Source organism: Antennarius striatus, chromosome 8 (assembly GCF_040054535.1).
Source record: "Antennarius striatus isolate MH-2024 chromosome 8, ASM4005453v1, whole genome shotgun sequence".
NCBI lineage: Eukaryota > Metazoa > Chordata > Actinopteri > Lophiiformes > Antennariidae > Antennarius > Antennarius striatus.
The window spans coordinates 3,044,228-3,059,960 of record NC_090783.1 but is presented as its reverse complement, the minus strand read 5'-3'; the positions used below and the strand labels follow the sequence as shown (position 1 = coordinate 3,059,960).

Sequence of the window (15,733 nt, the reverse complement as noted above, 5' to 3'; positions counted from 1 at the left end):
AGAAATTTATTAGAAGTATGAACAGTTAAAACATGCCCAGGGTGTATTGTCCTTATTGCAGCATCACCAAGTACGTTAAAATAATATATAGCAACAAAAAAATAATTTAAAGTCCGTAAAAACTCTATAAGTGGTTGATTTATTGTGAATATTTGAGAGAAATTTCTCAAAAGTACTTTTCTATATATATATGTGTGTGTGTGTCTGACTGAGTGTGTGTGTACAGTATATACACACACACTTGCACCGCTGCTACCCACTACCGCCCCCTTTTTCGGATTGTCCAATAGGAATAGCGGGAGCACTCGGTTCCAACCAATCAGCGACGACGGATGATAGTGAATAGAAGTTCAGTTGTTGAGTTTGGGACGGCTCGAGCTCGAGACTAATGCAGCGCGCGCTAGAATAAATTCTTTAAAAAAAGTGAAACCGGACTTATTTACGTCCTATTTGCTGTCGCGGAAGACTTCTAGAACAACCCTCTCTCTCTCTCCCAAGTGTGCCGAGGAAGCGAGCAGGTGTTCCGTTGAGGGAGTCGCATCGCCGCCGCCTCCTCCTCCTCCTCAGTCGGCTCCCCCCCACCCCATAGCCTCAACAGGGTGCTGAGACGGAGAGGACGGCTGTAATGTTTCACGGGGGGGGGGCGACTAAAACTCCCGTGAGTATGATAAATCAGCGATAAAACGTAGTTTGGACCCCCCCCATTCCTCACCGGCGCGGACTGTTTCTGGGGGGCCGGGTCCGCGTCGCGGCAGCGGCGGGAGTAACTCAACGCCTCTACGGCTGTTTCCAAATCGAATGCTACTTTTTTATTTTTTTTAGCCGGTGCTAGCTAACGTTACCCCCCCCCCCCCACGTGAGAGTAAGTGTAGAAATGAGGGGCAAAATATCCCTCAGTTGAGGTATTTTTGACCCGTTTGTGCTTCTGCTAACCTGTTGTGTCCTTTTCCGCCCCCCCCCCGCAACCCCCCCCCTTCTCTGTGTAACCCGAGAAGCGACGCGGCAAGTTCGCGTCTGACGCAGCAGCGGCAGGAGCGGCAAGTTCCGGGAGAGCGGCGGATAAATCGTGTCTAATTAGGATTTTTTTTTAATTTCAGATTACGGACAGCAGCTGTGTCATTTTTTTTGTGGGAGACTCGAATCTACCTGCTCAGTTTTGTTCACAGAATCAATTACCAAATTGATTTCCCGCCCCATAACACACAGAAAGTACCTCCAAAAGCTCGGATGGATAATGCCGCTTGTGCGTTAATACGTGCGCTGCCCTGATATCTGGATCAGGATCAAATCCCCGGTGAAGACATCAAAACAAGCGCGGATTTTGAGGTGGAGAGCAGGGAATAAGCCGATAAGTCTAAAACACACACACACACACACTCAGATGTATTAATTCCTGGCTCGGATCAATTCAAATGAAAATGAAGCCCAGCAGAAGGCAGAACTGCGCGGACTCCGTCAGTCCGTGAAGTCAGACGAGTGAGGGGGAAAGTCGCTGCTGCTGCTGCTGCTGAGGCGACCTCCCTTCTCCTGCCGACTCCAGGACGCTGAAACCGGGGGAACTGAGAGCAATCACCGGGAGCTTGGATCTTCAGATTTCATCAGGGAAGCACCTAGGCGCCGACGCCGGAGCCTGCGACCCTCCATTCGGACTGCGTTCCCCAGTAACGCGCTCCGGGTGCAGCGAGAGTTCCACACGCAGACGGGCGCTCTCGGTCCCGTTTCCCCCCCCCCCCCGTGTGGAGCCTGGAATCTCCCCCCGCAGTGACGGATCTCCACAGCGCGTAAAGGAGAGAGGAGCCGGGAGAAGATGATGGGAACCGGGGTGGCCCCGAGCAGGAGCCGGTGTCCGCTTCTTTTTCTGGTGCTCTTTCTCGGCAGCAGCTGCCACATGTTGCGAGGCCAAGGTAAGAGCTCTGCTCCCGGGGGTCCTGGGTTCAAATGCTGGGGGGTTTGATCTAAGAATGTCCGAATTTAAACATACATTACTTTTACTGGAAATAAGGGCGTCAAATGAAACACCAAGAATCGGGTTAATAGAGTTTTACGCATTAAGTCAGGTTGATTATAAGTGAGTGACAGACAGATAAGTGTAAATCATTATTATTATTATGGTTATACATATATTCCAGGGAGATGATTGAGGGATTAAGGTATTGAGGATGTGTTTGGGGTGGGGTGGCAGAATAATCCCCCTCTTAGTCAATGACCTGCTTAACTACAGCTCCATTTGGCACAAATGCACAAACACACAGTATTATTCATTTATTTTGCATCTACTAGTCTTGTGTTTTGCTGGCAGGTGTCCAGATGAGTGTGTGACTTCTGGCTGCAGGGGGGTGGGGGGGTGGGTCACTGTCTGAAGTAATTGTTGTATAAAGCAACAGGAAATAAAATGAAGGCAATGAGATATTGATTCCTGATCCAGAGATGCTTGGAAAACCTGCGTGGCCGTGTTACATGCATTAACGGTCTTCTTAGTCGTTTTATTGCATGCATGTGTGTGTGTGTGTGTGTGTGTGTGTGTGTGTGTGTGTGTGTGTGTGTGTGTGTGCATGTGCAAAAAAAAAAAGGCAAAAGAAAAGGTCAGCCTGGTGTCAGAGTTGGCTCTCAATTTTCTCTGGGTCACAGATGGCGTGGTGGGCAGAGCATAAGGCTGAGATTTGGGGTTATATGTAGGATGGGGGGGTCTTAGGAATGTCTGTGCATGTGTGTGTGTGTGTGTGTGTGTGTGTGTGTGTGTGTGTTGGAGGTCGGGGTGGGGGGGGGTGAGCTATTTGTGAACGCACAAAAATGCGTTTGCCTTTCAAGAGCAGGAAAGTCTGACGATGGAGAGAAGGAGGAGAGAGTCGTAAGGGAAGAGGAGAAGCAGCCCTTAGCAGGGAGGGGGTGGAGTGAGAATATAAAATGGAGTGGGGGGGTGAGAGAGGGAATGCGGCGTACCGTGATTGTCACTCAAGCAGCTGCGCCTGCAGTTCAATCGATGATGATGACATGAAAACACCTGCGTGTGTGTCAAAAGTTGCTCTCCTCTTCTTCCTTTTCTTTTCCCAGTCATCACTCCCCCCCCTCCTCCCTGCTAGGTGCTGAAACGGGATGGGGGGGGGGGGGCACACATGGAGGGATGGTGTGCTTGCAGAGTCAGCTCCTTCCGTCCTCCTGGTAATGTCAAGGTCTCAGCAGCAGCACCCGACTTATCCCTCACCCGATTCCCTATCCTCACCCGCAAGACCCTTCCTGAGGTTGGGGGGGGGGGTTTGGGGCTGGGGGGGGCCTCCAAAAACATGTCTGGCAGGGGTTTTGTTTGTTTAGTGTGGGCATTAGGGGTAAGGGGTGAATTGGAGATTAGTGGAACAGATATGGATGGGACTGGTGGGGGTAAAGGTTGAGGGGGGGGGTCTATTGATTTGATAAGCTCTGCCAGGCATCCAATCGAAAGCTGTAGATTTTCCGGGGTCGCCCTCCCCATCCCCGGCATCCATCAAGACATTTTATTTTAGGAGGAATAGGATGAAATTCATGAGCCAAGGTTGATACTCTTGATCCCCCCCCACTTCGTTCTGCACCCCACCCTCCCTCACTGTCCCTCCTGCTCCTCCTTTCTTCAAGTCAATCGATGCCTTCGCCCCCCCTCCCATCAATGCGAGGCTTTACATGAGCCAGCTCTCATTTGAATAAGCTCATCGATCTTTCATTTTAGAGTTCTAAATGACGGCAGCGTTTTACAGCCCCCACCACCAATCCCAACCCCACCTCCATACGCTCACCTCTCCCCCCTCCTTCGACCTGGTGACACAGCTGTTTGACTCTCATTCACATTTCACACATTGAGAGCCGGGGTTTTATTTTCTGGCCGATGTGGAAAGCTGTGGTCACATGACCAGACCGGAGTGACTCTAAAGCCATTTTTAACCAGAATCTGACACAAATCTGACTTTTATTTTTTTAAGGTTGTGTGAACACAAAAATTAGATTTTTTTTTTTTTTGGTTGGATATGGACTCCATTTCATAAAAATTTGGAATGCTGCAGTCTGGTGCTTTTAGAATTTCAGTTTCAGCAGTTTTTGATTTAAAACTAATAAAAATGTTTCAGTTTTTTGCTGGAGTCTTCAGTTTCCAGGTGAAATTTTAATAAAATCTTTTTATGTGGATTGCATAGTCTTAAATAAAATTAGAAAGTAAGAAAAATAGACAGTGATTCCTAAACTTTCTAAACTTAAATCTCTTCTATATGTTTGAAAGTTTTCATCTGTTCCAACTAGGCCATGCTAATGCTTGAATCGTCATGCTCGCGCAGTAAGTAAGTATCTATCAGTGCAGTCGGGTTTTTATATGACACATGTTATTGGCCCAATAAAGCTAGAGCTTGATCCTGATTGGACGGCTGGACATGCTTGAGTGAATTTAGGTCACTGATAGGACGCACGCAAAGAGTGTTGGGGAAGTTCTGAGCGTGATGTCGAAATGAAAATCAAATAGACTAGCATGCAGTTTTATACATGCGCGCACACACACACACACACACACACGCACACACACACACACACACACACACACACACACACACACAAGTCCTTCTCTCACATCAACGTCAAACAGTTAAAGCGGACGTGGAAATTTGCTTAACCATGTTGTAATGAGGAGAGGGTAAATTAGGGGCCTTGTCCATCTAATTTATCATCATTCACACACGCTGTGGTGACGCTTCCTCCTCCCACACATTTATGTTGTTTTAAATGTTTCATTCAGTTCCACTGATGTTTGCATCTATTCAAGTATTTTTGTGAGACAGTTCCAATCGGATTCTATTCCCCGCCGTAATTATCGCTGCACATTTTTTTACCTTTAATATACAACATATTGGATTGTGTGTAATTTGAATGCTCGTAATGGTTATACACATGTTCTATCTTTGTCCAAAGACATATATTTAATCCCGCACTTTCAAGTAGTTTGAGTTTCGGAGGCCTCAGGGAAAACTTGGCTGTCTGATGGATTACGTGTGTGTGTGCTTGTGCATATTTATTAGAGACGGAGAGCAACAGAGAAGACACTGTTAATGTGTTTGTGTGGGAATGTGTGATAGATGTCAAGTTACCCAAGTCTAAAAGGAAGTGAGGTCCCTGGTCGACTCCCTTATTTCCTGTCTGTCAGGAAGAACAAATCACCCCACTTCCACAGCCACCTGACACTTTGCCACCGTTTTCCCTCTCCGCGAGTGTGTCTGTGTGTGTCTACCTGTCTCTGTATGTAGATGTGGTATGTAAATGTAGTCTGACAGGAGTGCAGACTGAAAACACTGTCTGTGTGTACGTATGTTTTACGCTGATGATAACCTCCTAATGGTCACAAGTATCCTTTCAGCAGAAGAAGCTGCTGATCTTAAACACAACATCAGAGTGTACGCACAAACATGCATAACAGTCATACGGCACAGCATTCAATGTCAGTCAAGGTAAATTAACTCTACTATGGAATATTAAGATTTTCGTGCTGCTTAGTAGGCGGGGTTCACCAAGGACAGGTTTCCAATTCATCATAAAATAAATCATGTGATGATTTATGTGTCAAACTCAAGGCCCGGGGGCCAAATGTGGCCCGCCACATCATTTCATGTGGAGAGCATAAAAAGCCAGAGTGTCTAAAAATAAATATGTCATAAGTGTGCTTTGACCACAAACTACATTTCCTACAATGAAGTAATTAAGCCCATTTAACTTTGACAAAACTGTTTTGAACAAAGTTAATATCCTAAATTGTGTTTAATGTTATTTTTCTTTATTCTCTTGGATAGTTTGATCCTTGATTGATGGAGTCCTGTGGGTTTTTTTCATTACCTGACAAATTAAAAGGATTTATGTTATAACAGAGAAACAAGCAAACATACTTTTTCTCTACAACTGTAATGTTTGTAACTTGAATGAATAATAAATGCAGAGTTATGTAACATTATGGAGTAGTTACATTTATTTTACATTAAATTGAGTTACATTTAGTTACATTTATGAGTTACATCTGGCCCTTTGAGAACAGCCATTATGCTGATATGGCCTTTGGTGAAACTGAGTTTTGACACCTTTGGGATAAATCATTTCAAGTGATAGACAAGATTTGTTGTGTTTCTCTTATTGAAAAGATATTTTGCAGATCGTCTTAGCCTCCAGTTCAGTCATATATAATGTAATTGACATTCTGTTAGCAGTGACATCAGCTTCAGATGGGGAGGAAAGTTTATTTTCAGTGCTTTAGCATTTCAAGCTCCACAGGTCTGTGTAAAACAAACTGAATGAAGACGAAGAGGGGCAGCTAGTTGCACCAGGCAGGGTCCCATTTTTCTGACTTTGTCTTCTGCTTTCTCAACAGCTGTTTGATTGTCGCTGTGTTTTATTAAACTTGTGGATAATGAGGAATGTCATTGTGGAAATCCAGTAGAATGTGTAGTCGCATCCCTTTCATTATCTCCACTGTGGGCTCAGCTCTAAGCCGCTGTCCGCTGTCTGCGTGTGAACTTAATGTAGGATAATAGCATGTAAAAATACAATAGAAGTAAAGTTGCTTTAGTCACTCATGTCAGCAGGGATGAGCGTATTAGCTGTTTAAAAGTTGTAAAGTGGAATAAAAAGCGTCAACGACAAATGCTGGTTTTCCCATTTCAGCCGCCGACTCAGAAGACAATTCTGCTTTTATCACCAGTATAAAAATGTTTTCTGTTCATTTAGAAACTCAGATTAAATTCGTTTTAAAGAGATGGTGATGAGTAGTAATTAACGGGAGACACCGAGGACAGTTATGTGGATGGAGTCTTCTCTTCAGGGCCGTAATTTGACACTGATCTATGTCAGAATAAAAAATTCTAGAACGGAATCAAGAAGAATTTATTCAAGTACTCTGCTACTTTGAAATACATGTGAGTATTTTCTTTTTTTTCTGCTACTCCCCTCCACATTCGGAGACAAATACTCTCCATACGTTCTTCAAATGTGTGCTTGTGTGCAGTCAGAATGGATTTTACCTTTGTGAAAAGATGCATTTATATAAGTTTTTCAAAAACATCCTTCTGCGCTTTGAAATAGGAGCCAAGTGGGATGCACCCCAGGCTCCTCTGCCCCCCCACCACTCCCCCACATTGCTCATGCTTCTTTTTGGTCCCCCCCCAGTGTTTGTTCTATCAGTTTTGATTTTCGTCTTTTCGGTTTCCTTCTCTTTCTTCTGTCCTTGTCTCTCCCATGAGGGACCGAGGAATCCGTCGCTGCAGGCCACGCAGGTGGAGTGGATGCCGATTCGCTGCTCAGGCTTTTCGTATTTATTATGTAAGACGGGTTGAGGTGGGAAAACGTCGCACAAAAGTTTATCTGACGGCTCTACAACGAAGCTAAACACAGCAGAAAGTAGAACTCCATGGATTGACAGACGGAGCAGAATGCAAATGGTGAACTCTTATTGATCGGCGGAACTTCAAGTCTACGCTAAGTAAAACTGATGTGCAAATATAAAGACTGGCAGACGAGCAGAAACAAAAGGCATGCAAATGGTTAAACCGTGACGTCTGCATTAAATGTTCATCAAAGGAAAACACATGAGAGAGAATTAAATGACTTCCTATAATTAGGCTTACTCCTGAGAAGCTTTATAACAAGAAAACACAAATCTGCTTGTGCATGTTGAAGAAATCCCAGGAAATGTTGGAAAATGTGGAAATTCAACAGGAAGAAAAGCAGGAAACAAAACTGGATGTAATTTGGTCTTGGATGTATAATGCTGGCTGACACTTCTTTTTTTCTTCCGCTTCTGATCAAAAGATGAGAAAAACAGAAAAACAACGTGCACACACACACACACACACACACACACACACACACACACACACACACACACACACACACACACACACACACACACACACACACACACACACACACACACACACACACAAAATACCTTTTGAAATGTGAAATGGGTGTGTGGTATATAGGTTTGAAGATGCCTTAAAATCAGTGACCCAGCAGATTCTTTTGGTGTGTATATATATATTTTTTATCCCACATCGCTGCTTTGTTGTTTGTTTTTGAGATAACCCAAATGTGATGAATCGTGTCGTGTGTGGTTTTTTTTTTTTTTTCGCGTTCTGAAATAAGCTGCAGAAAAAAAAGATGAGACTGGAGTTAATAAATGAAACCAAGAGCCGCTGTGACAGTTTCATCATACGTAGCACATTTTATGGGGCTTAATGGTATTAAGAACTTTGAACCCGGTGATAGCGATGAGCTGTGAAACGTTGTTTACAGCCTCAGACGGCCGCATGAGGATTATTCTCTTATCAGGGCAATTATTACACGGGTCCCAGATGTGGGAAATTGTTGGTAAAGCCCACTTTACCCTAAAATTGTTTGCGTACTTTGCACTGTGTGTATGTTCTGGAAAATATGACATATTTGTCACCTTGTTTCACAATTAGACCCACTATAGCAGCTTACATCCTGCTATGAAGGATCTTAGTCACTTTTCTTCCACCCCAGGGTCACAATCAAACTGAATATAATATTCTACAACAAGTCTGTTTGCTGTTTTTGTATTTTCAGAACTTTTACATTCTTAAATGTTTAATAATTCTGTATTTCATCACCTGTGTAATTTGGTTTTCACAGTCTCTTTTCTTTTATGCAGAAACTGTTTGCTGTAACCTTTGTCATCCAACTGAAACAGGAAAATCAGGTTGAGATATTAACAGTAGACCTCACAATTTATAAGAAAGAACTGATGATACATGACTACTTTAAGTGTAATCACATCCTTAAATGACATGGAAGTTGTTGCACATTATCAATTAATCTAAAGCAGATATTCTATAAGTGAGATTTCAGAAGCCTCAGGGAACACGAAGAAAAGGAAAAGTGTTTTGTAATTAGCATCTCTGCAGCTGGTGACAGCCTAGAATACGGCATCTGTACTAACTGTACGAGCCGTGTTTCATTAAGAAGCCTATATATACATTATACTCATAATTTACTGCATTTAAACTGGACTAAAAGCTGGACTAAAAGGACAGATCTTTATAAATAGTGATTAACGCTTTTTCCATCCATTTCACATGCAGAAATATTTTGACAGTTTCTGCAAACGTGACAGTTTACCCACATAAAACGTGCGTTGAAGATAACAAAGTAACAAGACCCTCAGAGGAAGACAAAACACAATCTAGGAACTGATTCCTATTTACAGGCATAAGTGATTATATTTCACTGTTTTGATTCAAACTGAACCTCTTCCTCAGATCAGCATCAGGGTTGTCTTTACGCATCAGGGATATAACAGGAAGTAGAAAAATGGATGTTTTCCTTCACCTGTGATGAACGCTCCTGCTGAACCTCAGCATCTGTTTGTGTGTGTCTTCATTTTATCCAGCTATTTGAGCTGGACTGTTGGATGGTCGATCAGTGATTCGCTCGTCAGAATTTGACAGGGTTCACCCTGGAGTGAGGCGCCGGGTGCAGGCGTGGACGTCAGTGTGTTCATTAGACGTGCAGGATCTACTTTACTTTGACAGGGCGAGGGCTTCGCCCTGCTGCAGGTGTGTGTTTGCAGCTAGATGTGTTTGATCTGCCACAGGTGACTAAGGGTGTGTGTGTGTGTGTGTGTGTCTGTTTGTGCGTGTGTGTGTGCGCGCTCTCTGCGTATGGTGATTTGTGCTATAGAGTTACAGCAACAAAGAACCTGTTTGATCTCATCCAGGAATAAGTGTAAACTGCTGTACTCTTGTGTGTGTGTGTGTGTGTGTGTGTGTGTGTGTGTGTGTGTGTGTGTGTGTGTGTGTGTGTGTGTGTGTGTGTGTGTGGGTGGGTGGGTGAGGTTTTCAACCTCTTCTTTTGATCCGAGCTAGAGGTGGGCATACCTCTGCGAGCAGCCGACTGACAGTGGGACGGAAGTATATTTGTGCATGTGTGTGTGTGTGTGTGAGAGAGAGACCCTGCTGTTTTGCATGTTGGTATTTGCCTCATAAATAATAATTTGTTGCATTAATTCTCAGTTTCAGGATGTATGGACACTTTCAGTCTATACTTTTTGTCGTGCCTCGTATTCTGGTAACATCACATAATTGGTTTCTTCTTTGTGTTTGTTCATTTTTTGAAGCACATTTACATTCATGAAATGTGTGTGTGATAGAGGTGACGGTGTGTGTGTCCGTCCACAATAGAATAAATTGGGTTTTTCCAGTTGCAGGGCCATCTGTGACAAATTTTGTAGTTAATCTAATACACGCTGGTTAATGGGTGCCAGGATTTCAAAACCAAAATTGACAGCCCGAGTCATAAAACAAATGTCCAATCAGAATCAGAGTATGAACATTATGTGGTTAATGTAATACACCCACGGAGCTACCGCCTCATGAAAGGCCAGAATCTGCCTACGGCTTGGTTTGTGTGAATGCAGTGAAACTCTGGTTTCTGTTCAGTTGCACATTTATTAGCAGAAACGCAGAGAGCCAAGGGTTAAAGTGAACGCAGAATTCAAATTTATTTATCAGGTCTAATTTCACTTTGAATCACTTTTGGACATCCCAAAGTCTGGCCTCTGAAGGTGTTTCAGGCTCCCATTCCTGTAAAAATAGTGAATAAATGTTATAAATCTTCACAAATAGCCACAAAAATATGTTAGAAATTTGTAGGAGTGTGTGAATTATGTTTTCAAGGGACGCCTGAACAAACCAGGAATCTGATTTCTAACAGGAAAGAAGTCCTCTGCCAAACTGCTGTGGGAGTGAGAGACCTGACTGTTGTAGAGACGTCTGTGATAATTATCTGAACCAGAAGGGAACTGATCCACTGATGACGTGATGAGTAGCGTCCCATTTCAGAGATAAAGATTTCAAACCTGTGCCCTTCATTACTCGGAGATGAAGGGAAGTCAAAAAGCGAGGAAAACGGGGGGGTTGGGGTTAGAAAGGGGAGCTTTTTCAAAACATCAGTGGGATGTTTGATGAATCGGAAGCCGGATTAATTCGTGAGATGCTGGTGATGAATGCTTCATGTAACGGATGGCGTGTTAAGTCAGAATTGAGTACTAATACCTCCCCCCATGAACATGTATTGTCCCCATTTGCTAAGATCAATGTTTAAAATGTCATGTGATTAAGTAGGTAATGATCAGGATGAACTCCTCCTTTACCATGAGAGACCTGAAGGTGCGAGGTGATGGATGAGGGGGTGGGGGGTTAATGGCCAAGCCAGGATGCAGAGTCATGCTGGTGTAAAGATGATTCAAAGAGATAAAATAAAGGATTCAAAGATGTGGAAGGAGAAAATAGATTGTCAGCTGTGGGCCGTTGAAGGAGATGGATGGATGGAAGAGGACGCTGCAAACCTGAACGTCATAATCAAAACGGAGTTTAAGTCACTTATTCATGACAGATGGAGTGAGTTACTTTAGAGGGAAATGTTTTGTTGACTTTTTAACCCTTCTTTTAGTTTTTATTCTCTTTTTTTCAATTGCAGTCACATCGTTCTTTCCTGCTGTTCCTGAACGCATCACATTAGTCCTCTGTTTTCTGTCACTTATTTCTCTTTCCCACCCTCTGTAATTGGGAAGCGGTGGCCCACAGGCTCTCTTGCAGACACCTTCCCATCCCGGTGGAGAATGGATGTGTGCGTGATTGAGTCCGACGCCTCTGCCGCCCCCCCAAGATTCGCTTCTATCACGAATGCAGGAGTGGAACGAAAGAAAATAAACTGAAAATAAAAGGAAAGCGTTCAAGCAGAGGGAGAGAAATTAATTATCCTGTTTGCCTGTTGATGCAGAGACTTCAGTTCGCTCATACCTTCAGTCATCTTGAGTTACACCCCGACCTGGCAGCTCAGCTGTGTGTTCAGAATGGCGGTTGGATTTGACTCAGCAGAATCGGCATGACGGTCAACAAAGCCGCTCCGTCTAGAATCCGTCACTACGTCGCTACGCCGGCTCTGACATTTAGCTCAGAAACGCTTGGGTGCGTGTTTCTGTGTTTACAGTACATCATAAAAATATGAAATATGATCACAGAGGAAATGTCAGGCTTGAATTACACACAAAATAAATGTTAATAACACTGACGGACAATTTTGTCCCTTAATGAAATCCCAATCCCATTTCCTCTTTTTGACTTCCTGTCTAACCAGAATCTCGAGAGGGCACGGGTTGAGTTCTTCATCCAGGAAATGGGTCGCCACTCGTCACGTCATCAGTCGACCAGTTCCGTTCTGGTTCAGATAATTATTACAGACGTTTCTGTAACAGTCGGGTTTCTCATTCCCACAGCAGTTTGGATTTCTTTCCTTCTGGAAATTGGATCCGATTCCTGGTTGGCTCAGGTGTCCTTTGAAGGCATGAAAGTATTTTAGTTCTATAACACCTGCTGCTGTCTTTGGGGTTGGGATTGGGTCATCATCAATATGTCTTATCCTGACCTACTTTCATAGGTCAGGGTCATTTCATAAAAGACCCATGATCCAACATGCCACTGGTGCATTATATTTGGCATGAAGTTTCAGAGATGTGTACCCAAAAAGGTATAAAAGTGAGAATGTGACCATGACCTACATTTTCAAGGTCAAGGTTGTGATCTAATTTTCATATCCTTGCTTCCCTGAGTATAACGCCATTTGTTTCGTCTTTCTATCTTACAAGGTTCCTGAGATGTGTAAAAATATCTCAGGATAGTCTTTCAGACCGTAGTCTTTCTATGTTATCCGGTTCCTGAGTGTACAAAAGTTGAAATTTGACCTTGACCTAGTTTTCTCAAGGTCAAGGTCATCATCTCATTTTCATCCCCTTTCATCCCCCTTTCATCCCCTGAATAATGTGCTTTTTCTTTCATCTTTCCATCTGCAACAGTTGGGAAGATATTTAGTGAAAGGACTGTCGGACGGATGGACGAATAGACAAACACTGACAATTACAATACATCACCGCTTTGCTGGATGTACGGTACTAATTTATAATGAAAAACAATATGAAATCAGATAGATGACTGAATGTACCAAATTATGAGACAAAAAGCTGTATTTAATACGATGGCATTCATTGTTTTAACACTAAATTTTGCTGATGTGATGTTATTAGCTAGAATGTGTTGTGTTAGTTTAAACCCTCACAATGTCACTAATGGTCACTTTTCTGCAGATAATTTCAAATTAAATGCATGCAGTGCTCAGTTTTTAGTATATGACTTTTATGTATTTATTTATTTAACTTTATTTAACAATTGTTTAACTTTCAAGCAACAAACGGTTGTGTTTTGAAAAATATCGTGTTGCGGTCCAGTGATGTCATTTCCATCGTATTATATTCAGATGATATCACGGTGTCACCATAGTAGGACTTGTAACTTTACTGGTGCCCTCGGTCACTAGGTTTGGATCCAATCTCATTAAGTGATTGAATGAGGGTGTTTTCAGCTGATCTTTGCCCCCCATTGAAGGAAAACCACCCACCTGCCCAGCGCCTGATGGCCAGCTGGTACCACTCTGCTGGATGTGTCACAAATGGAAAAAACATTTAATGCAGCCAGTATAGCTTTGGTCTTAATGCAGTAATCTATAATAGTTGTGTAATAGTGTGACAGTGTTCTGTGAAAAGCAGTGTGTGTATTGTGCTCCAGTAATCCACTGCTCTAAATGTCAGTCGGTGGCTCCAGGCAAACATTATGCTGATTACTGCAACCATCATTTAAATAGCAGCTCCAGCCCAACAAACACACCTTAAACGTCCCGTGTGTGTTTGTGTTTGTGTTTGGAATTCACCGTTCGGTATGGTTATTAAAAAAATCTACTTCATTATGTTCTTTCAGAGCCACTTTATCCAATATGAAGGTGTATTTTAATGTCATCAAGGTGTTTGCGTGCCTGAGGTTGTCTGTTCGTCTGGTTTTGTGTGTATGGGCTTCATCACAATTACTGAAAGTATTTCTCTCTCTCTTCCTCCCCCCTCCCTCGGTTTCCAGCTCTCTCTATTTCCACCTCTTGATATTCCTGTTCATTGTCAGACCAAATCAAATCAGCTTGATTCATGGATGCACCGATTGTACAATGACACAGCTGGCTCTTTCACTCTTTTCACCAAAACACACATTCACCGCAAAACCTGTGTCGTCCTCTGTGAATAGAGGGAGGGAGACAGAATGGAGGGGTGTGGGGGGGGTGGGGGGTTGTTGTGTGAGGGAACAATGCTGCACGAACCAAGTCAATTAATTTGTCAGTGTCGTCCTTCCACATAGTGGTGACTCCATTGAGAACTTAATGTGGATTATATCGACTTAATGCATCCCATAGATGTTTTTTGTATGAATAAGCAATAGCTGAGGTCATGTGACTCCTCTAAAGTTTACACTGATCTGTGCATCATTTTAAAATACCTGTACAGCTGTTTCTGCCTCTGCAGAATATGTTATACCTGAATTTTATGGAGTCGTGTGTGTGTGTGTGTTTTTAAATCAGTGTTTTAAGTATTTAAACCTATTGTTTAAAATGCCAGGCGGATTTACCCCTCTGGAGGTGGGGGTGTAATTATGTTCTCCACAGGTGGGGGTTGGTCTGGTGTTTTAAACAACATTTTATTTCTCCTTTCAGCCTCAGACAAAACAAGTGTGTGTCGTAGCTGCAAACAAAGACACACAAATGGGAACACAAAGGCACACATGTGACAACACAACACACTCCTTAGGGTTAAGATGAGGAAAAATAGGTTCATTATTTCTTTCTTTAATATATTTTCTCAGTTCATTCCTGTTGAAACTATAAGCTGTGTTGTGTTGCTCACACACACTCACGCACACACAAATTAAAGGAGGGTTTTATGTCCAGACAAGAGTGTACGTCATTTGTTTTTTTTTTCTGTCCTGTAAGCAGAATCTTAATTCAATTCAATTAATAACGAAGAAATGCACGACGGTTGCAGAAAGAGTCGTTTGGCACGAAGCGAAAGAGGCGGGGGCTCAGTGTGGATTTTACCAGATGTGTTTTACACCACCAGTAGTTTCCACTTTTCAGAATTTCAAGGAGTTTTTTTTGCAAATCCGATTTAATTTCCTCTCTCTCCTGATGCTTTGCAGGCTCTCTCGACCCCGGTGGAGCGACTGTGTCTTTCCACCCTGTCATTTCCTCCCCTCTGTGGTGTCACATTACTGACAGTCTGCAGAAACTTTCCCTTTTCATTTCACCCGCTCCCCCCTCGCTCCGTTTGTCACTCTCCCCCCTCTCTCCAGTGTCCTTATTGGCGTCCCTGTAATCTCACTTTTCGTTGTCCCCCCCCTTTCCCTCTGGCTCCTTACAAGGGAGAGGGGGGAGGTAACCCATCCCAGAGGGGAGATCCACTAACTGCAGCCTTTGGCACCAGCTGTCTGTCTGAGGCCCGATGTATGTGCGCCCTCGCTATGGGTGACAGCTTATTTTCCGTGTGTGTGTGTGTGTGTGTGTGTGTGTGTGTGTGTGTGTGTGTGTGTGTGTGTGTGTGTGTGTGTGTGTGTGCAGGAGAAGAAGTGAGTCAGAGGAGAGGGTGTTTGGTGAATGTGGTCAGTAACTCTATCTTGGCCGACAAGCAGCTAAAAGCATTAGGTTATAACAACTGCCAGACCTGGCAGCATCTGACAGGGCTTTGGGCAAGGATAGAAGGACAAATGGGGTGTGGTACCTCACAGCTGTGTGTGTGTCTGTATGTTGGTGTGTGTGTGAGAGAGAGTGATATTTGTAGCTTATTCCATCAACGCCA

The 15,733-nt window shown here is 43.4% G+C and overlaps 1 protein-coding gene across 4 annotated transcripts in view; it reads left to right on the top strand.

The window, feature by feature from the left end:
- The first annotated feature begins 399 nt into the window (after nucleotides 1-399).
- Nucleotides 400-15,733, top strand: part of sdk1b (sidekick cell adhesion molecule 1b) — a 180,520-nt gene continuing 165,186 nt past the window's right edge. For 2 of the 4 annotated variants that reach the window (XM_068321732.1, XM_068321730.1), the window contains exons 1-2: nucleotides 401-658; nucleotides 1,098-1,904. In XM_068321732.1, the coding sequence (XP_068177833.1) occupies nucleotides 1,808-1,904 (97 nt within the window). In that variant the 5' untranslated portion in view covers nucleotides 401-658; nucleotides 1,098-1,807. Of the gene's footprint in view, nucleotides 659-1,097; nucleotides 1,905-15,733 lie in introns of those variants that run through there. The other 2 variants (XM_068321731.1, XM_068321733.1) reach the window with 2 other exon arrangements.